This window comes from Nipponia nippon, unplaced genomic scaffold (genome assembly GCF_047370975.1).
Source record: "Nipponia nippon isolate SJK-2023a ecotype South Korea unplaced genomic scaffold, ASM4737097v1 scaffold_4, whole genome shotgun sequence".
In the NCBI taxonomy this organism is placed as follows: Eukaryota; Metazoa; Chordata; class Aves; order Pelecaniformes; family Threskiornithidae; genus Nipponia; species Nipponia nippon.
This window is the reverse complement of record NW_028262358.1, coordinates 104,758,418-104,781,096: the sequence shown is the minus strand read 5'-3', so window position 1 is coordinate 104,781,096 and position 22,679 is coordinate 104,758,418. Positions and strand designations below refer to the sequence as shown.

The 22,679-nt window shown below is 38.4% G+C and overlaps 1 protein-coding gene across 1 annotated transcript in view; it reads left to right on the top strand.

Annotated features, from left to right (window-relative positions):
* Positions 1-22,411, top strand: part of SH3YL1 (SH3 and SYLF domain containing 1) — a 51,824-nt gene extending 29,413 nt beyond the window's left edge. The window contains exon 11 of the mRNA XM_087776395.1: positions 21,819-22,411. Coding sequence (XP_087632521.1) covers positions 21,819-22,018 — 200 coding nt within the window. The 3' untranslated portion in view covers positions 22,019-22,411. The remainder of the gene's footprint in view (positions 1-21,818) is intronic.
* Positions 22,412-22,679: the final 268 nt, after the last annotated feature.

Sequence of the window (22,679 nt, the reverse complement as noted above, 5' to 3'; positions counted from 1 at the left end):
AATTATATGGACTAAGAATTCATAGACTGCTTCTGAGGTAAAAAGCTTTAAAAAAAAAAATCTGTTTTGCAGCTCTCTGAGGGCAATAGCATAATTTTTACTTGTGACTTCACCTCCTATTTCACTTATTTTACTTGCCTGTCTGTTCTGCAGTTCAGTTTCCATCTGAAACTTATGATCTTGTTATTTTTAGAGCTACTACCCTGTAGGATAATATTGATCAAATTCAGAGAAAAGGCAAAATATAGCCTGGAATGTGGACACCATTCTAGTGCTCTCTGCATTAATTAGTACCTCTAATTACATGTACTGCTGAGCTCGTTTAAACACGATGTAGTGAAACAATAGAATTTTTAGTTAGAGCTGCTGAAAGAGAGCATCACCCTATGTGCTTGCAACTTTAAAATAGGCTTGTTTGCTAAATATGTATTGAAGCAATCGATTTATTTTTCTGATATGTGTCTCTTAATTTAATTTTAACAAAACTAGTGCTGTTTTGGAACAGCTCAAATTTAACTGGAAATCTAACATACGGCTATTTATATTAGCCACACAGTTCCACATTTAGAAATACCCACTGACAAAAAATTCTGACAGCTACGCTATAAGAGAAATGTAAGTGTGCCCAAATCTCCTCTTGAAGAGCAACTTTTGACTTTGGCATTTTTATTGTAATTAAGACTAAACACCACAATAGTAAAGTAAAAGTATTTCATCATTTCTGGACCAAATAAAATTCAGGTATCTCTGTGGTCTCAGGCTAATTTTTTCCCAGTGTAATATCTGAATTTGTGCTTTTCCTGTGTTGTCAGAAAGTATATGCTTAAAGTCTGTCTTTCTAGAATATTGTCAATATTGCAATTTTTGCTTCTTTCTGTCTGTTCTGGATCAAGATGATTTAAAATGCTGTCATCATTCTGCAGATTCATTTGCCAATTTGAATTGTAGTAAAAATGAATCAAAAGCTTTTAACTTTTAGTTAAGTAAGATTATAAAATCGTTTTTGTACCATACTGTCTGCATAGACCTGGAACGGAGAAGGAATCCAAAACCTGTTGTTTTTAAGGATGGAGGAAGACTCCATGGTTCACAATGAGGGGAAAAATGCATTTTGCTTTTGAACTGAAAATTAAATCATCCATGGAAACATGATTTATTTCTGTCACCGAGACTGGCTGATATTTCAGAAATGTTGGCCCTCAGTCATCTTCATAAGCATTAGACTGTACACTTTTAAAAGTCTATTCATTAATTGGGGGTATGAGAACTCGGAGATAAATAGAATAATCTGCTCCACGTGATGGAGTGCTGATAAAGGAAGCTGTTCTTTCAACTGAATTTCCCGTATTTCTGTACTGTTACTCACTCCTGTAGGTAAGGAAGTTAACTGGTTAATGAAATTGTTCTCCCATTGTGTGTCTTCATGGGGAAGTGGAGTAGACATTTCTTTATTGTGAATAAAAGATACTGATTTCAATAATTAACTGAAAACTGGATAAAAAAAATAACAAACTTGGATAAAATCATATAGGTGCTGTGGATGTGTGCTATGTGTTTGGAACTGAAAAAAAGCCACTTTTCATTCTTCAGTTCATGAATTACTCGTTTTCCAAGAAAGGCAGAGATTTGCTGTAGAATCAAATAGAACTCTTTCACATTGTAAGCAAGAACCCTCATCAAGCTGTGCAGTAATCTGTTCCTTCTATACTATAATTTGAGGAGGAACTCTAGCAGATTATAAACTGTAAAATCAATAAGACGGCTCAGTGTGACTAATAGATATTTGTTTTAGAAAATTTTTGCAAAGTGAAGTACATGATGTATCTGTCATAATCCTTCATGACATTGTCTACTAATTTAGTAAACATGAAGAAGTTAACCCCCTGGAAAGTAACTAAAGTATCTTTTTTTTGTTTGTTTTTAAGAGTTTTAGCTAAGCTTGGTCTGTTTTTATGGTTTTCATGGCAAAGCTTGTGACATGTTTATATTTAGTTACCGGAAAAATAAAACATCCATCTGGTGATCCCCCACAGTATTAATTTTCTTGCTATTATGAGCTCTTTCTTAATACTAACCAAACCCAGGAAATCCCAGGAAATTATTTTTGAGACTATTTTTATCCCTGATTCACTTTTACTAGGATCGTACTATTACTATAGTGAATATAAGAAGTCAGATAATCAAGCTGCTTACGGCTTATGTTGTGGCAAGCTGAGAGGAAAATATGTAGCATGCAGGACTCCCCTGGTCACCCTGAAACAAATAACTTCCTGTGTATAATCAGCTAACTCAAAATACAGCAAGGCACAGAGAGAGATTGAGGTCAGATGTGCTAGGATGAATTTGGGGTCTTTCTGATGTGTGCAGGCATTGGCAGAATGTGAAACAGATATACTGGCATGGGGAACAAGATTTTTTCTTGGCATTTTTTAATGGCTTGGAATAAAAATTAGGAAATTAGAGCTAAATCATATTAAAATCTCAGTGCAATCTATGCTTATTTTTTTTTAGTGTAAAGCACCATTACAGTGATAATCCTGATTCACAGCAGTTAAAATGTGAAATTGTTCATGTGAAGATACAAATGTTAAATGGTATAGGTTAAAGTCTTTTATCTGAGGCCCCTGTAAAGCATGCAGCTTAATGTTTTAGCATATTTATGAAATAAATGCTTAAAAACTTGTTTCAAAGCTGTGTACTGCATTAGATAGTATTTTCTTTCTGCAATGTTCAAGTAGTAGGAGAAAGGCAAGTTTAAATTGCTTTGCTATCTATTTATCTAGAAAAACCTTTGGGAGTATGGGAACTTCTGCTTCATTAATGCTAACAGAAGCCAAACTTAAGTACCTCAAGGAAGTGATAGATATACAGGATTTCTGTCCAGACTGTGGCAAAATGCCCTGTGCTTGATTGACTTGAGATGAAAGCTGAAACACTGATCTAAGAAATGGAGATCATTTTGCAGTAACGGTAGGGTGAAGCTTTACAGATCCATCTTGATAGAAGGGACAAGAAACTTCAGCACATCTGAAAACTGCATGTTTGAGAACATCCTGTCTTCCACACGGTCCCCACCACTCCTCTTCTCTCTAGTGAGAGGCGGGAAGGAGATGGGAGGAAATGCTTCATAGCTGTTCCTGGAAGGATACTGAACATCTACTTTATACTAAGTGCTAAGGGAAGACTCTCGTAATACTTTCCTTTCTTTGGGAATTAATTAGTTTTTACCCTGATGGAACAACCACTTTAAATGTATTTGTCCATGACCAGTAAAATTAAGTGCCATGGCTCCCCAAAAAATGATGTGTTCTCTGTTATGGAGGGACCTGAGGTCCTGCGTCTGCCCTGGCTGTGCTAGTTCACCGTTACATCAAGCAGATCAGCCAGCTGGATATTGCTGATTGAACCAAGAAGGTCATTCACGTTTTGTGGAAAAACTGTCAGTTCCTGAATAAGAAATAGGAGGCCTTGCAAAAGTAAATCAATAAGGCAAACACTAATATAAACTAAATTAGTATGACAAATAAGTGTTCTAGAAATGGTATAATAATGCTTCTCACTTTTACAAAAAGATACGCTTTCAAGAAACTTCTTACATGTTCAAGGGGAGGTCTGGCAAGGATTTCATTGAGGCTTCTCTGGTTATATTCCATTGGGTTTATCTTTCTCATTAACAATTTTATTGCCATATTAGGTAACCTTCACATACTCTTTTTCCAATTGTTTGTTTCTTTAAGAAGCTCAAGTGGAAACAACCCCTACTCTTGTGGAAAAGAAGTGAGGTATTATTAATTTCTTCATACACTGCGAGACTTACCCCTCTTCCCCCTTTCATCTCAGTGGTGCATGTTTGTGTTCTTAGCAGATCCTTTGCTATTTAGCACAGAAGGAGTCAAAAGAAGATAAAAAATAAGAAAATAGAAAACTCCTCTGTAAGGAAAAATAGACAGGAAAACTTGCTCTGGTACACAGTTCCATGTATTTGTCCCTGCCGTAAGGTTCAGACTGTCTCTTCCCTACTCCTTCCACTGGCTCTGCCATTTGTCAACTGCTGCAGAAGGATGAGGAAGAATTTGAGATTAGTGGTACAGCTGGGTATAGGGCAGCAGAGAAAGTTTAGAGGTACTGTTGGGGGGAAAAACCCTGCCTTCGTGTTTGTTGCACATCGCGCAAATTGGAGTTAGTGACTGAATCCCATCTGCAAGCCAGAATTTCCTCATACTTGAACTAAGGGATGTTTTTTTCACAATTGTAGTTAAGTAAGCTTTTTCTTTTGAAGGAGCCTGTGCACATCCAATATTCCACTTGACCTAAAAGCATACGTAGCTTTGCATCATGTTCATAAAAGTATGAAGAATACTGTCAATACCGTTCTTAAATTTTAACTGAAATTTGCAGAACTGTTTGCTGTTTCATTTCATGGACTTTATCATACCTGTGTACTTTTTGGCCAGACTGATGTAATGAGTATTCAGCGAAGGCTGGCTGTGCTAGCTGAACACAGGTTGTGTGATGGTGGCAGTTCAAGGTGCCTCATCCTCATGAGGGTGGATGTTGCAAGTTGCAGAGTTTGCACTGATCAGTTTAGGCTCTAGTTCATGGGTCTGTCCTGTAGCTAGCTCTTACTGAAGTTGTTCTGTGGTGAAGTAGGGGTATTTGCCTTTCTCCTACCAGTTTACACTGTGATCAAATGATACAGGATTGTGCCATAGGATACTGTAAGTGGAAATACAATTGCTTGGGTCACCATTTTGCAGAGGAAGGGAACATCTGTTCAATACCTTTTGAAATTATAAGCTGATGTAGCCCGGGGTGTAGGCAGAGCTAATAACAACCGTACTGGTGGTAGAGTAACATAACAGCAATAAGAATAAGTAATAGTGGCAAGAATAAATCCTAGCATAAATTTCAACAGCCCCTGAGCCCATTAACCCAACTAAAGTTGTGGTGGATTGACCCTGCCTGGACGCCAGGTGCCCACCTCTATCACTCCCCCACCTCAGCTGGACAGAGGAGACGAAAATATAACAAAAGGATCGTGGGTCGAGGTAAGGGCAGGGAGAGATCATTCACCAATTACCATCAAAGGCAAAACAGACTCAACTTGGGGAACTTAGTTCAATTTATTACCAATCAAATCAGAGTAAGGTAATGACAAAATAAAAACTAAACCTTAAAACACCTTCCTCCCACCCCTCCCTTCTTCCTGGGCTCAACTTCACTCCTGATTTCTCTACCTCCTCCCCCCCAGCGGCACAGGGGGACAGGGAATGGGGGTTGCGGTTAGTTTGTCACATGTTGTCTCTGCCGCTCCTTCCTCCCCAGGGCGGGGACTCCTCACACTCTTCCTCTGCTCCAGCGTGGGGTCCCTCCCATGGGAGACAGTCCTGCATGAACTTCTCCATCGTGAGTCCTTCCCACAGGCTGCAGTTCTTCACAAACTGCTCCAGCATGGGTCCTTTCCATGGGGTGCAGTCCTTCAGGAACAGACTGCTCCAGCATGGGTCCTCCATGGGGTCACAAGTCCTGCCAGCAAACCTGCTCCAGCGTGGGCTCCTGTCTCTGTGGGTCCCCAAGTCCTGCAAGGAGCCTGCTCCAGCATGGGCTTCCCATGGGGTCACAGCCTCCTTCAGGCATCCACTTGCTCTGGCGTAGGGTCCTCCACAGGCTGCAGGTGGATATCTGCTCCACCATTAACCTCCATGGGCTGCAGGGGGACAGCCTGCCTCACCATGGTCTTCCCCAGGGGCTGCAGGGGAATCTCTGCTCCGGCACCTTCAGCATCTCCTCCCCCTCCTTCTTCACTGACCTTGGTGTCTGCAGAGGTGTTCCTCTCACATATTCTCACCCCCCCCTCTCTGGCTGCAGTTGCGCAGGTTGGATTTTTTTTCTCCCTTCTTAAATATCTTATCCCAGAGGCGCTACCACCGTTGCTGATGGGCTCAGCCTTGGCCAGCAGTGGGTCTGTCTTGGAGCCGGCTGGCATTGGCTCTACTGGACATAGGGGAAGCTTCTATAAGCTTCTCACAGAAGCCACCCCTGTAGCCCCCCTGCTACCAAAACCTTGCCACGCAAACCCAATACAAAAGTTAACAAGAGTTTTCTATATATTGCAGGTGTTCACATAATATAAATATGTCATTACGAAAGTGGTAGACTTAGTATTAAAATAGTTAGGAGTTACTAGCTTTTTTTACAGAAAGCAATTTCTGAATCTTTCTGTTTTAATTACTTGAAACTTCTTTCTGCTTTTCATTATTATTATTTTTTATTTAATTTATTCTTAGCAAGATTAAATCGGTTTTGTCTCATGCTTTCCTGTTCTTTAGCTGAAATACTTTTCTGTTTTATTCCTTTGTCCGGTAGTAGTAACCTCTTTCATCTGAGTTTTACACTGTGAAGCTCATTTTTGTTTCCCCTTGAAGACAGGCTTTCTGCTCCTGGTCATCCTATTCCTCGTCCAGTTTTAAACATTGGTGATTAGAACTGTCAACAGTACTTCAAAAAGGCCTTGTACAATAATATCATTTTGTATTGTTTCCATATGATTCTCATATAATTTTATTATTTTTGACCATTTTTTCTAACTAGTGCAGGGAAGTTTTTCTTCATGCAAGGCTGAAAAAAATTTTCAATCATTATTTCACAAAACCTTACCCTAGAAGCTGGCAGAAACTGTATAGAATTAAGTTGGGTTGACTAGTTTGGTTTGTGGTGGGTTTTGTTTGTTTGCGTTTTTTTGGGGGGTTTTGGATTTTTTTTTTTTTTTTTTTGAGGCTGTAGGTTGTTTCCCAGACTGGAGTAAAAGCTAAGACTTCTATCAAGAGAACTTGTTCATGTGCCATTAACACATTAGGAGAACTTTTGAATCTGACAGTACAGAGATTTGAGAAGCAAAATGCAGAGACAGTGTATTCTGGTTGAGATGTTAACTCAGTATGTGTAGAGGAAACATGGAGAAGCTTGTCAACATAATAGAAGATCTGCAAATCATTCTTAAATCTTCAGTTTGACCTGAATAAAACAGTGCTCAGTTCTCGTTACTGTACTTTTCAGAACATGAAGGTTATGCTTAGCATTGCATCTCAGCTTTTGCAGTATGATTTCAGCACAGGCATTATTTGCATTAATGTAGTCTTGAACATAACAAAGCCCTTGACATTTATATAGTTTATTTGACCATTTCAGTTTGAATGAAAATTTGAATGTTTTTTGAAAAGGCAGAAAAATCAAAAAAGTAATCAGGAAAAGTACTGTTACGGAATTGACTCTTGCAAGCAGGAGGTGGGTTTTTTATATCCTAAATATCGAATACATCCACAGATGCTTGACAAAAAAGGCACTTCTTTAATGCAAAAGCTGACTGTGCTGAAACAAAGATAGAAAGCATTCCATCAGCAGATGAAGATGATGAGCCAGCATGTTCCCTAGTAGGCCAGAAACTCAAAAACAGTGAAATATGTTTCATACTGAATGAGCTTAATTTGCACATTAACTTAAACTTTAAATATAATCAGATCTGTTTTAACCACTAATGAAACCACCAGTTTTGTTTGCTAGACGTGACACTGTTCAGTAGTGACACAAGTTGGTGACATGGAAGGTGCTTTGAAATGGTCCATTTTCAGCTTATGTGGAAGAGGTCAAAAATATTTGAGCCTTTTTCTGGGTTTTGTGGGTCTGCTGTAAAAGTGCGTATAATACCTCCTTTCCATGCATACAGATTTGCAGCTGATCATTAATTTCTCATCTGTTGAGGCTCCGGAGCCAAATTGAGGGTAGCATACCTTGTACGGAACGTCTGTGGCTAACTTTGCTTTGTGCTGCCTTTAACAACAAGTGTTAAACATGGAATAGCTTTTTCCAGCCACCATTTCTTTATTAATGGAGAACATAGTTATTCAGCGATTCCAGAAATCAGCTGGAGGGCTTTGTAACACTGGAAACCTGGACACGGTTCCTACTTGAAGTAATAGATAATGTCTAGCTCTGCAACTAATTCAGAAAATAGGGTTGGCTGAGACAGTTCTCATGGAAGTGAAAGAGGGCTTAACATTTGGTTTTGCACTCCTTTCCAGGACAGGTATGTGCATTTAGTACCAAGAGGTATTGAAGAGTGTAGTTCCCGGAATGGTACAGGCCTTCCTTGATATCATCCGAGGTACTCTAATGTTTTGAAATTGCCTTAAATCTACAGCTGCTGTAACAAAATAGACATCAGGTCTTCTGGATATAGGACATTTCTTTGCCTGTAAGTGATTGTAGAATAGAGTGAAGCAACTGGTGCCTGCCCTCCCTCTTCAGAGCAGGTTTTTGTAACTGATAGCACAAATAGGCATTTGTGTGGGCATTTAAAGAGTACTGCTTTACTGCAGTGTCAGTGAGGCTCAGTTACCCTAAAAAGTCCATCCTTGTTTTCTTAGTTATGAAGAAGGAATTGTTTTCAGATTTCAATGTTGAATTTAAATACTTTGAGAATCTTAAGAAGCTTTTTTTCAGAAAGGAAAGACAAGTGATTTTGTTCACTTACCCAAAACAAGCCGTGATTAGTGGCAAAACAACAGCTAAGGCAAGAGATTATTTGTTCTAAGCATGATTTGATGAATATCATGTCTCCTGACCTTTGATCAGATGAGCATTATTGGACATTAATTGGATCAATAGTGTCATATGACATACTTCAGGTATCTGTACAGAAAGATTTATGCTTATATGTGTTTATAGCAGATTAGTACCTGTAGATATAAAATGTCAAATCTACTGTCCATATTTAGGACTTCCCAAACATCTCTTCAGTGAAATATGAGTTTGTTGTTTTGTGTATGGTGAGGGTTTTTTTGAGGTGAGTCTACAGTTAAAAAACAAAATAAAAAAGGCCATTAAGGAAATTAGTAGTTTAATGTGGATAGGACATTTGAGATTTCACTTGTAAGATTGAACAGACACTTGGTTTGTGATTTGTCCAGAAACAACTAAAATGAAATTTGTAAGTAGGTATATGTCTCTTCTGCTCTAGAAGCTGAGATGAAACCCTTTCTTCTTAGGTTAAAGGCTGAGCGGCGTAATCTAAGAATATGGAAAATGAAGCACATTAGGTTGAAAAAAGAACTGATGTGTATACTGGTGTGATTCAAGAACTGAAATTATTTTCATGACTTCTAGTATTTAGGATACAGTTGGTCTACTATTCTTTCTGAATGAGAGTTGCATGGAGACTTTTTTTCTAAGTAGGCATTAGCACATGTAATATTTTGTTGCCATACAGGACATGAAAAGTTAATTTCTTGAGAGTCCCATACTACCATATGCTTCTGTTTTACTGCCTTCCCCCCGCCCCGCCCCGCCCCCCCCCCCCGGCTGATGTTTCTTCTTGACTTGAGAGAAGAAATCCATGACATCTTTCAGTTTACTGCCCTCTTTTTCTCTATGCAATAACTCATGGCACTTCCTTTCATCCCTTCTCTGACTTTCCTTACTGCACTTCCATCTTAAGTCTTTAAACACAGACCAGTTGTCACTTTCCAAAGATGCTGCTGTTTTAGGCCTATCACCAGGCATAGTGAATGATGAAGCCTGAGAACAGACATTGTCCAAGAAGTGCCCAGTAAACCTTAACATTATAAAGTATTTTGTTTCTGCTTATCGTGACATTGTAACTTAGGTAATTCAGTAATCTGACTTAACTTTTGTGCGGCCTAGCTGTGAACATGAATGCAACATCACCTTTGTGGGTCTAAGCCCCAACTTTGAGCCAGAGTTCACATTACCTAAACAATATTTGTTAGAAACTACTTATGAACAGTAAAGCCTCGGAATTCAATTATCATCAAAGCATGGGCTATTAATTGCATTAAACTTCTACATCCATAAAACATTACGAAATATAAGTATCCAGTGAACTATACCTAATGAGGTCTTAATCTCCAAGATGCCAGTTTTCCAAAAGTCACATGGAATAAGATACTGTATCTGTCATGTTTTTATTATTGCATGTGGTCATAAAGTCAATATTTTGAGGCAATGTTGTTTCAATATTTTATAACATCACTGTGGAAATATTTTTTTTCTTTGTTTACATTCTAGCAAGTAAATGAGCCGAGCCTTTTTAATAAAGGAATTACATAATATATGCAAGAGGTTTTTAAATTTGAGGAAATATTCAAACTGGTAGTCCCATCAATTGCAAGCCATATATTTTCTATTTTAATAACAGAATACTGTTTTCTGTTGCAGTTTTCATCATTTTGATTGCTTTCTAAACTCTGAGTGGAAAAATCAGTTGTAACAAAGGATTTTTTTTTTGTATGTGCATGTAGTTAGTAATAAACATACAATTACGTACTTTTATAGCTTTATTTCCTTACATCCTAGAGTATCTTTTTCTGTGTTTTCAGAAGTATTCTGTGCATTTTTGACTGTTATCATAACATAAATGAAATAGTTTCCATTGTTTTGTTTCTAAGGAGACAAGTTTAGGGGCATACATGCATGCTTTCAAACAGCTGAACTATTTCGAAGATTGTCTTTTAGAATATCATCAAAGCGTGTCTTCAATTGTTTCTTTTTTCTAACTCAGTAGAGTGTGACTCATCAGAATTATGATCAAAACCACTGTTAATTCACATATCTTGAATTTAAAACTGGTATTCATTGTTTTAAAACTCTTACTTAAAAGCAATTACAAAATGTAGTAGTGACGTAAGACATGAGATACTTCAAATCAGAGGACTGAACAGCTTGCAGGAAATTGGCATGTAGGAATAATTAGTCGTTTCCTCAAAAATCCAGCACTAAGCCTTACATCTTTCTTCCACACACTCCCTCTTGGTTCCTTTCCAATGCTGCTTTGACTATCCCTGACAAAATTCACCTAAGAAATCAAATATCTGTAGGGCATAACTTTATTGATAAGTTCGTAAGTTATTTTCATAGCTGCTGTTTAACATAATAGTTCAGAAATAGACATAAAATGTAATGGAAACCAAGAAGGTAAGTTACAGATATAGTAAAACATAGATACTCCCCAGTATGACTGATCATATATAACCAAGACGTCAGATTTGCCTCATGTTCTTGAAAAAGGTACTGTATCACTAAGACTATTACTACTTTCAGCTTCATAATTCTTTGGAGAAAAGAGAGCTGAAGAATTAGCATTATCTCAGACAACACGCTGTCCAATTTCTCTCTCCATATTACTGGTCCAGCACACAATTAGTGCTTTGACTTCAACCTGATTAATGCTGATCTTAACTGTTTTCTATATTAATATGAACAGGTCAGTATTAGGCCCATTTCCTTAGTCTCTTTGAAACAGCTGCACCATTTAATACATGTGCTGGTATTTCTTCTTATGGTCAGGGAACAGATAAAGGCACTAATTACAAAGACATCTTTCTTTTCCCTCCTAACTTTGCATCCCTCTAGTCTTCTGTTTGCTAGCTTCCTTTTTTGTCTTCGTTGGAACCTCTCCTTTCAAAACCCACTAATATTAAAACACTTTATAGAACTGATGACTTTTCATTGGATTAATGATCATCAAACTAATGAGTAACATCTGTGTTCAATATTGTATTATGTTGAATTTCTAATATGGCTCTGGGTTTAGGGTTCTGGGATTTGAAATACATCCATTCATATTCAAAATCTATAGCTCTATATTGAAGTTTCTTTAAATTATGTACACATCCCCTTTATTTTGATTTCACTCAATCTTCATTGTTAATTTTTTTAACTTCATTATCGTTATTCTAAATGCATTTGACCCCTTAGCTCTGTGTTGTCTAGCTTTATCACTTATTCTGCAGCCTTGGTTCAGCTCAGCCTTCAGCTAAAAGAGTGGCTCTGCTATGTCACTAATACTTCTTTTCTTCGTGTACCTCAGCTTTCTGTGGCTTCCAGCTCCTCCAGTGTTCTCTACTCTTCTTCCCCTTCTATTTTTCCTTTGCTGATTTCTTCATTTATTATTTTATCTCCTCATCAGTAGGTCTGTTCTGACAGTCTCCTGTGCTGATTCATCCCAAATATTTTTTTATTTTCACATTCAGAAATAAATTTGTGATCTCCACAAAATGAGTTCTCTGTTCCTTCAGTTCTGTCACCGTTCTATTTAAACAGCTCTGCTCTTAACGGTAGAGTGTGAGAAGTCAGTTACCTACAGGCCTCGTACCTTATGGTAATATTCTCTTTAATCATTTTCAAGAAAAATTAGGTAAAATTGAATAGATGTGGAGAAGAATAAGTGCAGTGAGTGGAGCAAGGAGTCACTGATATGGGGTAGCTAAGTTATTTTTAGTGTAACAGTCTGAAGATTTAAAAAAATATTTTTTGACTATAAAAGCCTAAGGAAGATAAAAGCCAAGAAAGAAAGGTTTCAGCCAAAGGCCAGTGTCAACAAACAAAAAAATAGATGTAAACTGGTAGTGAATTACTTGAAGCTGGACATTAAGAAAGCTTTCTTACCAACTGGGGGAGTAGAGCTTTGAAATAGCCACCCCAGATGACTAATGGGGGCAAAAAGAGCAGTGGCCAAAAGGGTGGTTTAATGTCTGGCAACACACCAGACTCCAACCTAAGTCTCAGAGAGTGTGCTTTATTTAGGTACATGCTCCCAGTCTCATCTGTGTGGAAGTCTTGCATTACTAGATCATTCTTCAGGTCCTAGCCAGTGTCTGTCCCCTGTTACCAGTCCACACTGGGTATCTTTCAGACATGATGGTTCTACTTGTCCTCAGCTAATATCTTCTGTAAACTTTATGGATTTCACAGATGCAGAAGATTCTCATTGTTTTGTCCCCTGTGTCTCCATTTGCCCCAGGTATCCATCCTATCTTGTCGCTTCCTTTTGACTGTTAAACTCAGTCTTATCCAGCAATATCTCTTCCCAGTGTCAACATCTTATCCTCTTTCATCTTATAAAGCCCATAGTTGATCGTATTGGTGTTACCTAATCTTTTTTTATCTTGTTGTTTGTAGTTCTTCAGTACTATGCTGGACGGTCTTTAAAGCAGTTTCTCTTGCACTCAGTTCAAGCCATTGGCTCTATCTATGCTAATAAATTAAACATTGCAAGGGAATGTACTTGGGCACTGAAACTTTATCATTTATTCTTTTAATTGTTAGCAGGTTCCTGGTATGATTTTGATCTGGGAAAAGTAGTGGGCTGTGAAATGATTCCATAGTAGTTTGTAAGTTAGCATGTGCCAGAGACTGTCGCCAGTAGTCAATATGAATGAAGCTACTCTGATTTGGAGACGTGGAGTTTAATAGCATGGACAGGGCCAGACTGGCAGTTGGCCTTGGTATTGCTCCAGTCACTGGAGTAAACGTAACTGGTACTTCCGAATCTCTGGTGACTTCTTTATAACCTTGTATTAGAAAGTGCACCCCATCTTCCCTTAACCTGATAGATTAATTGCTGTGTCCTGTTTTCTTTGGTAATATTTGTGCTCTCTGAATTCTATTGCTGGGCTATGTCTGTAATTGCCTTTACATCTATATTTCCAGTGTGTCACTGAGAAGGCGTCTTTACCAGCCCTCCATTCTTCTGTTAAGATTTCCCAGCTAGCTATCCTTTGTCCCTTTTCATTTACTAGATAACACTTTCTACAGACACCTCATAATTACCTTTGTTCCAGATCTATCTCTTCCTGCCTTGCTCTGGTACTCCCTTGTTAATGAATTATGAATTCAAGCTAAAAATGATCAAATAGAATTTGAAACTGCCTGTTGCTGACCACTGCAGAGCACATATGATCTTCAAGTTGAATTTCTTTAGTTCTCACTTTCTGAGCAATATGAGTCCTATAGATTTTTCTATGAATACCATTTCAAAGATGCAGCCTTTTCTTTCCATCTCCACGTTTGTCCAGGCTTTTGTCCTGTTATGATTCAACTGTTGCAACATCCTTCTCTCTGACCTTTGCAAATTCCTTTACTCTCCTCTTGATTCAGTTCTTGCTGCAAAGTTAATTTCCTGCCCTATCACTTTGCCCATATCATTCTCTTTTACATTCCTCCACTGATGCTCAGGTTAAGTATCTTTGAGCTCAAACAGAACCAAAAGCACTCCCTGCCAGATCCAGCTTTCATCCCATTCTTGTGAGTATTACAGATGGAACTTAGCGGTTCACCTACTACTTCAAAGTTAAAATTATGCCATTTCTCTGCCTGCGTCTAGGCATCATCGTATTGTCACAGGGAAAGACTGCTCAGTTCATATAGCTTAAACCAAAATAATGATCAAAGTGCTTTATTAATTCATTAATGACAGATAATTAGCTGATAATCTGTGAAGTATACATTCAGAATCAATATCAGAATTACAGCAAATAAACTCTAATATTAGACAACTACAAAATATTAATAAACACCTGAAGTTTCTAAATGCAACCTCCAAAGTTTCAGTTGCACTTACAGGCATGCATGCATATCAAGTGTTACATGTACAAAGCTTTACATTCATGCACATCCCCTCTCACAGGTAATATGGGTTATGAGCACACACAATCTAGTCTGGCAGGGCAGGTTCTCCTATGTGCACAAACCTCTTGTTGGCGATGTGGGCTCTACATGTGCTCATGCAGCTCCTTACAACCTACTGATCCATATGTTGCCAAGAAAGCCCCACCACAAAGTCACACATGCACAGAGGTGTGAGTCCCTACTGGGTGCACTGCCTGCTGTCGCTCCCCTAGCTGCGCGCAGGCTAGTCACGCTATCTGACAGGTTGGCTGCTCTGTCTGGCTTAGGCAGAGGTGATGCTGGCAAGGTGACTTCTATTTGTGTCAGCTTGGGTTTTGATTACTGCTGTTTCCCATCCAGCCTCTCTCCCCAGCCCCCATTACAAATGTTCATGCTGCTTTTATGCTTAAAGGTAATTTCGTTTCAAAAGTCTCTGAAGTTTTTCACCAAATCACAGAATGGTTGAGGTTGGAAAGGACCTCTAGAGGTCATCTGCTCCAAGCCCCTTGCTCAGGCAGGGCCACCGAGAGCCAGTTGCCCAGTTCTGTGTCCAGATGGCTTTTGAATACCTCTAAGGATGGAAAGTCTGCCACCTCTCTGGGCAACATGTTCCAGTGCTCAGTCACCCTCACAGGAAAAAAGTTTTTCCTGATGTTCAGAGGGAACCTCCTGTGTTTCAGTTTGTCCCCATTGCCTCTGGTCCTGTCATTGGGCACCACTGAAAAGAGCCTGGGGCCAACCTCTTTGCACCCTCCCTTCAGATATTTATAGATATGGATGAGATCTCCCCTGTGCCTTCTCTTCCCTAGGCTGAACAGCACCAGCTCTCTCAGCCTATGCTCATAGGAGAGATGCTCCAGTCCCTTCCTCATCTTTGTGGCCCTGGACTCTCTTCAGCATGTCCATGTCTCTCTTGTACTGAGAAGCTCAGAACTGGACCCAGCACTGCAGGTGTGGCCTCACCAGTGCTGAGTGGAGGGGAAGGATCACCTCCCTTGATGTGCTGGCAATACTGTGCCTAATGCAGCCCAAGATACCATTTGCCGCCTTTGCTGCAACGGCATGTTGCTGGCTCATATAAAGCTCTTGAATGAACCTAAAGGTTGTTTTCCTCTTTAACATGTCTAGTTGGGGCCTGATAATGGTGTTCCTTTTTAATACGATAATTTGGAGCAAGCATCCTTCAGAATATCAATATATGTATACACACACACTATTCACACTCACAATCGTACCTTAGTAGGTCATGTTGTCCAGGCCATTTGCTAAGGGTGGCCATTAAAATCTTCTATAAACTCTTCATTGTTGCTGGCACCAACTATCATTTTTTACTCAGTGATTTGCAAGACCCAGTAGTTAACCTGGTTCTTCAGCCTACTTTGATTCTTTTGTGAAATCTAATTATAAACTCAATACTAATCCTCTCCAAATAAAAGCCTAGTGTCCCATAACAGGTAAAAAACTAAGATTTCTGTCTGTTCACTGTTAGCTACAGCTCTCATCCTAAACCTACAAGTAATAACCAAGGCTTTCAATGCCTCTGAACACTGTACTAGTGATGATAAACCTTGTTGATACTTGATATATTTGTTTTTAAAAGCATAGGTGTTTGCATCTGCCTAGATCCATTAGTTTTCCATCATTTGGTCTGTTTGTTGGTTATCTCTTATTTCTGCTGCACAAACAGGGTTCATGTGGTTGCTTAGTTTTCTGGTCTCTAACCAATGAGAATTCTATTGCAGCTTTTCTGTAAGCTGACACTTTTTGGTGGAGCTTTTATGCCAGCACTGTGCGACTTCTGTCATCTCTGATGCCAGAGACTCATCTGACTTTAACATTTTGCGTGGCAGTTCCAGTCACTTCTCTCTACTTCTTTACAAAAAACAGAGAAAGTAGAAGTCAGTATGTTGGAAGTTAGTTAGCGGTTGGACTTGATGATCTTAAAGGTCTTTTCCAACCCAAACGATTCTATGATTCTACGTTGAATGTGTTGCTCGTTCACACTGATTTTTAAATAACGAAAACGTTAGCCATGCATTCTAAAGGTTGCACAAAATATTTGAGTAAGGTAGAGAGACTGTTCAGGTTCAAGGAAAAATGTATCTACCTAGACAATTACATTTTCATATGATATGTTGCATCCCAATGGAAGCAATATTACAACCTTTCAACTTCAAAAGAAACCAGGTCCACAGCTGATTTACCAAGTAGAGATTTAGCAGAAAGTGCATAATACATGGACAATCAACAATAGGATTACCCTGTCAGTCATCAGTACCCTCGATCAGATAGCTCATTCGCAGTAACAACTGAGCCACAGAGCTCCTTTTTTGCAAGCTGCTTAATACGGTTTGGATGAACCCCAAACCAGCAGTAACAGTTTGTGTTAGTTGACTTACAGTTTCTATCATCTAGGTGCACACGTGACCCACAAAGATCCTGCTAGCTCTCTAATTGCTGACAATTAGTGAATTTTGTAAAGTGGGTGTTTAGCAATCTCACCACTAACCTCAAGCACATAAAACTTATTTCAGTTTTATTGCTGTGTCAATGGCCAAAAGCTGCACTTTACAGTCTGTATGTAATTCTTCTGCAAGTTCTTCAGCATCAGACATTCAGTGGCTATGGGATATACATCTATGCCAGTAAAATTAAATTTGGGACCCACAGCTGGACTGTACTATTCTGTCTTCCAACTTGGATTTAGTTTTTGAAAGCTTAATAAACTGAACCCAAAATGATGTAAAATGCCTGTTCTTCTCTAAAAACCAGTCTTAGAATCAGGCTATGCGTTTACAAATATTTTATAGGTTTGCATTAGAATGTGAATGTGAAACTAGCGGCTACACCTACTACTCAGTTAAATAGTGTGAAGGCATTGGCCCAAGCACTATAACTCAGTTACCTATGTGGTTGTGTTGTTAGAAAGTTCCTTGGCATTATTCTCACCTAGCACGTTCCCAGTTAATTCATGGATGTGCATTAGGAGTTACTCCAGTATAGAAAACAGTAGGTAGTTTGGATGTGGCTCTCCTCCCTGGATGGTGAGCATTTATTAGAATGTATGTGGCCAGTCTATGCCAATTGGCCTCAAAGTCAAAGAAAGGCTCTGGCACTCTTCAACTAATTAATATAAATGTAGCCAGTGTATCTGTTCTATAGCAACTTTCTAGAGCGTGCTTTCATTCTGTAGTAAATGTGCTGTAATTAAAGATAGTTTTATCGCTCTTTCATTCACTCTGGGTCTGGTACTGCAGCATGCCCAAGAGGCCGTAAATTCACTCTAGTTTATACCTCATCAAGTCCATAATCCATAGCAGTACTCCTTAGCAAAAAGTTCAGATCATTATGGTATGTAAAGATGAATAAAAATGAAAGAATATTGTGGTCAGAGCAGTTTGTTATCCAGCATACGCCATACCCATGTACGCTAGAGCATTGAATATGTATGCTGGCTGCTGCAATAATTGATCTTCAGCCAAAATTTCTATATTTCTGTTTTGACCACTGTGTTTGTAGAAGTGTGCTGTGTGTATTCAGATACCATTAATTAAGGATTTTCCACAATGTAATTTGTTTTTATTCCAGTGTGCATACTCATAAATCTCAATAATTTCAGTATCATATGCTGTATGTAGCACTGTAGCACCATCTTGTGTGAGCTGCAAACGTGGTTTCAATATTGTCCTGGTTTCAGCTGGGATAGCGTTGATTTTTCTTCCTAGTACCTGGTATAGTGCTGTGTTTTGGATTTAGTATGAGAATAATGTTGATAACACGCTGATGTTTTAGTTGTTGCTAAGTAGTGTTTATCCTAGTCAAGGACTTTTCAGCTTCCCATGCTCTGCCAGGTGCACCAGAAGCTGGGAGGGGGCACAGCCAGGACAGCTGACCCCGACTGGCCAAAGGGCTATTCCATACCATATGACGTCATGCTCAGTATATAAACTGGGGGAGTTGGCTGGGGGGCAGCGATGGCTGCTCAGATACGGGCTGGGCGTTGGTCGGTGGGTGGTGAGCCAATTGTATAGTGTATCACTTGCTTTGTATATTATATTATTATTACTATTACTATTACTACTACTCTATTTCATTTTACTTCAACTATTAAACTGTTCTTATCTCAACCCATGAGTTTTCTCACTTTTACTCTTCCGACTCTCTCCCCCATCCCACTGGAGTGGGGGGAGTGAGCGAGCGGCTGCATGGTGCTTAGTTGCTGGCTGGCGTTAAACCACGACAAATATATGCATTTAGCAATCTTCATCTTGACTTTAACTATTTTATTTAAAACCCTTTTATGTAAAACTGAAATCACGAAACAAGAACATGAAATAGCTCCCCCTTATAATATATGTGGTGGACTTTGTAACAGTACATTCATTTAAGATACCTGTTTGTTAGGATGATCCATATAAATATGAGGCATGGGATGCTGCAATCTGGAGGCAATAAATATGCATTTTATCTGTTTTACTCTACGAAAATACAGAAGTAAAGCACAGAGATTAGAATCTTTGTGAGAAATAAAATTAAACTATAGTACGGGAAAGAGCCGCTAGGGAAAATTAAGTAAGAATTTTTATGAAATAGCTGACAGAAATAAAGCTGGAAAATGTTTTTAAATTATAGCAGGTAGCAAACGGGGCAAGGACTCAGAAATCAATGTTCATAGTCAGCTGCAGTGCTGAGGTTTCTGCATGTTTGGAAAGATGCACAGGGGGCAAAAAGTGGGGAGGGAGAAGCATAAAACAAACTTGTTCATATGACAGAGCAAACAATGATTTGAGGCATGATTGTGGTGCATCAAATGCACTTCTACACTTCAATATCTCACACGCACTTCTTTTGTTTCACCTTTTCATGCTTTAATTTGTGTCTAGTTTCCCTTCTTTTTTCTTCCTACTTTTACTGAGCCAATTTCAGTATACTCAAGAGTTTTTGTAAGAGGGATTGTAGTCTTATTTTTAATGCAAGTTCAGCCATCGGGGAGGTAACTACTATTTGCTGCCATTCCTTCGAGTCCAGCATATTAAAGTGGGGTGACAGTTCTTCTATTGAATGTAATGAAAAGAAGCTCTCTCAGTCACTTCTGGCACTTTCAGTCTCTTCTTTTGTGATGCCAATTATCTAATTTTTCCAAGTTAGGGCAGTTATAAATATATAGTAATGCTAATTGTCCTTGGTTATCCATTTGAACACTTAGGTGATGGAAACACACATGGTTAAGAACTCACAGTATAAGAATTTGTAGCCTTCATCGTAACATAAAACGCACTTTTACCCATGCGTGCTGCCTGAATGTGGCACAGGGGTAAAACACACCCCATCTTCCTTTTTAAATGCAACTGAGTCGTAACTGTTTTCATGCCTTAGCACCTAAAGAGTCCTGAGCCACAGTATTTTCTTACTGTTCTTCAATTAAAACTAGGAGTAAGAAGTCAAAGTGTCTTTTACTTCTGTGGGTTTTGCTATGATTTCCTCAATCAAAACATCTAGCTTCAAACCACGCTTTGCACGAGAACACATCATATCATCCTGACTACATCAAGTGCTTGAATTCTTGGAGGAAGATCATGTAATTGCTGAATACTCAGAGACTGTCAGGGTTTGAAGTGTGGAAGTGAACAGGTGTATTGCTCCCTTTTTTTGGTGGGAGTAACTGGTGGAGATAAGGACCTGATAAACATGGGTATTCTCATCTGGTTTTGTTTTCACATCATAATAAATAGTGGTGTGTGACTTTAGATCATGAATATAGATACCAGGAGAGAAAGACTGTGTGATCAAGGAAGACAGCATTTGACTTCTCTGCAACCAACACTCTCCCAGTACATGACCAAAGAATTTTGTATTAAGCGATTGCTACAAATGTAGATCATGAAGTAAAAGAACTGGACTATGGAATGAACATATATATTGACAAATGCTGGGAAAAGAATCTATGCTGTTTATGCATACATTTGTAGTCCATGTTTCTTCACTGTCTGTCCTGTTTTGGCTACAGTTTGTATTTGGGAGGCTTGGGGGCAAAAGGATTTTTCCTCTTTCTTTTGAAGTGATAAAAGCAACTAGAAGAAAAGTTCTGTGGGTATTAGTTGTTGACGACAGACTGCCAAAAGAAAAGTTGTATCGGTGCTTCTCTCACCATCCTTTCTAGCTCTGTACTTACAATGTGTAGACTAAGTAGGAAGAGCTTGGGTTTCCCCTTTTGCAACACAGTTGTGGCAGCAAGCGGGTGCAGCTAATTCTAAAAGTGTTTAATCTTGCATGCTTGAGCATTTGTGCAGCCATCATGTCCATATGAGCAATACATCCTGAAATCTCTCCACTTGACTGTGTAAACGTCTTCGTTATTTCCTCTTAACTAGTCTTCCATTGCACCTTCCATTTTTCACTTTTAGATGTATTCATGCAAGAGATTTAACTGTTTTCTAAATCAACATTAAACAAATGCAACTACTTTGTATAGTTCAAACAGTCAAAGGAATTGAGAGCAAACATAATTATTGGCAAATTGAAGATATTCACTTAGATTGACATTTCAATAGTAATAAACATTGAGATATGAGCTAAAAAGTGTCAACAGGAGTGGAGGCTGGGTAATGGTATCCAAGACTTTAGGTGATGGCACATGACTCATGGCACGATTCCAACCCCAGTTAACAACTGAAATAGCTATGTAGGAGCATGGTGGAAAGAGAATTAAAGCCATTTGTATATGTGGTCTAAAATACTACTATGCAAGCCAAGTTGCTTCCAGTATGTCAAACCATAATCTGTTCTTTCCGCTAGCACTTTTCGTGTGTTTCGTTCAATGTGCGAGATACACCAAAATCCTGACACTGCAAAACCCATGGAAAGAGAAGGGAAGTGCTGTGGTTATTTTGTATTTTATCATCCTATATTCTGAATATTGTTAAAAAATCAAAATCCCTGCTTTAAGTTTTGTAATTTCTGTGAAGAAACTTTCAGAGAGAATACATACCAAAACTAAAACCTGAAAGTTGTTCTGTTCAGCAATCTTTCAGGAAGTATTTGCACTTTCTTCAATGCACTGCTTTTGTTCCCGCTGTTTCTGACCATATGAGGCATATAAAAAAAATTGTTGATCTTTATTTTGTGTAGAGTACTACTTTATTTATTAAATAGGCTGTGCTGGTAGGCTAGAATCCAAATTTCACTTGCCTAAGAATGTAGTGGAATGAAGGGATTTTTAACGGTTTGTATGCTCAGATAAATTATTTTGGTTACTTTGTCACTGTTTTCTACTGTCATTTAAGAATATTGCATTTAAGGACTTACTGTATGTGCAGTTTAATAATTTCCTTTTTATTTAATTTCTTTCACTTCAGGTAACTCTTGGAGCAATCCAGTAGAAGTGACAGCACTTTATTCGTTTGAAGGACAACAGCCAGGTGACTTGACTTTCAAAGCTGGAGACAAAATCACAGTCACAACCAAAACAGATTCCCAGTTTGATTGGTGGGAAGGAACAATAGGAGGACAAACTGGCATCTTTCCAGCCAATTATGTTGCCATAAGTAACAACTAAATTTGTGTAGAAGAAAATATTGAAGCAGTAATATATTTACACTGAAAAATATATGTTAACTTTTCAGATTTTATTAAAATGAGATTCTTGATCAAGACTATCCTAACACAAAATTGAAATGCACTAAATGACCTTAACTTTCCCCTAAGCTTATTTAAGCAGGAGGTGATAGTCAATTTATGATGAAGTTTTATTTTTAAGCAAGTTGCCATACAAAATGTACTCCAATTTGTGTCTAGTTTCAATTCTGTCTTGCTATATGGATTTATTTTTTACATGAGGGAAAAATTACAAATAATTTAAAACTAGACATGCTGAAAAAATACTGATTTTATTAAATTATAATTTATGGTCTCTTTCTATAATAAATGCTCTCAAATTTGCTTCAAACCATCTCTGAGTTGGAGTTCTTTACTAAACACAGATATTTTTTCGCAGGTATGGCAGATGAAATTACCTTTATACTTGGTTTTAAAAATCACTTTAGGCATTGCAGTTTTTCTTAGTAACTACTTTAGGTCCGGTCCCCAATGTTTGTCCTTGTTAGGCATACAAAGACCTTTATTTAAACAACTCTGTAACAGTTAAGCAGTTCAGCTTGTCTGATAGCTTGTCTTATACTGGCCTCATCTTTGAAGAATTTAAGCACTTCGGAAAGTTT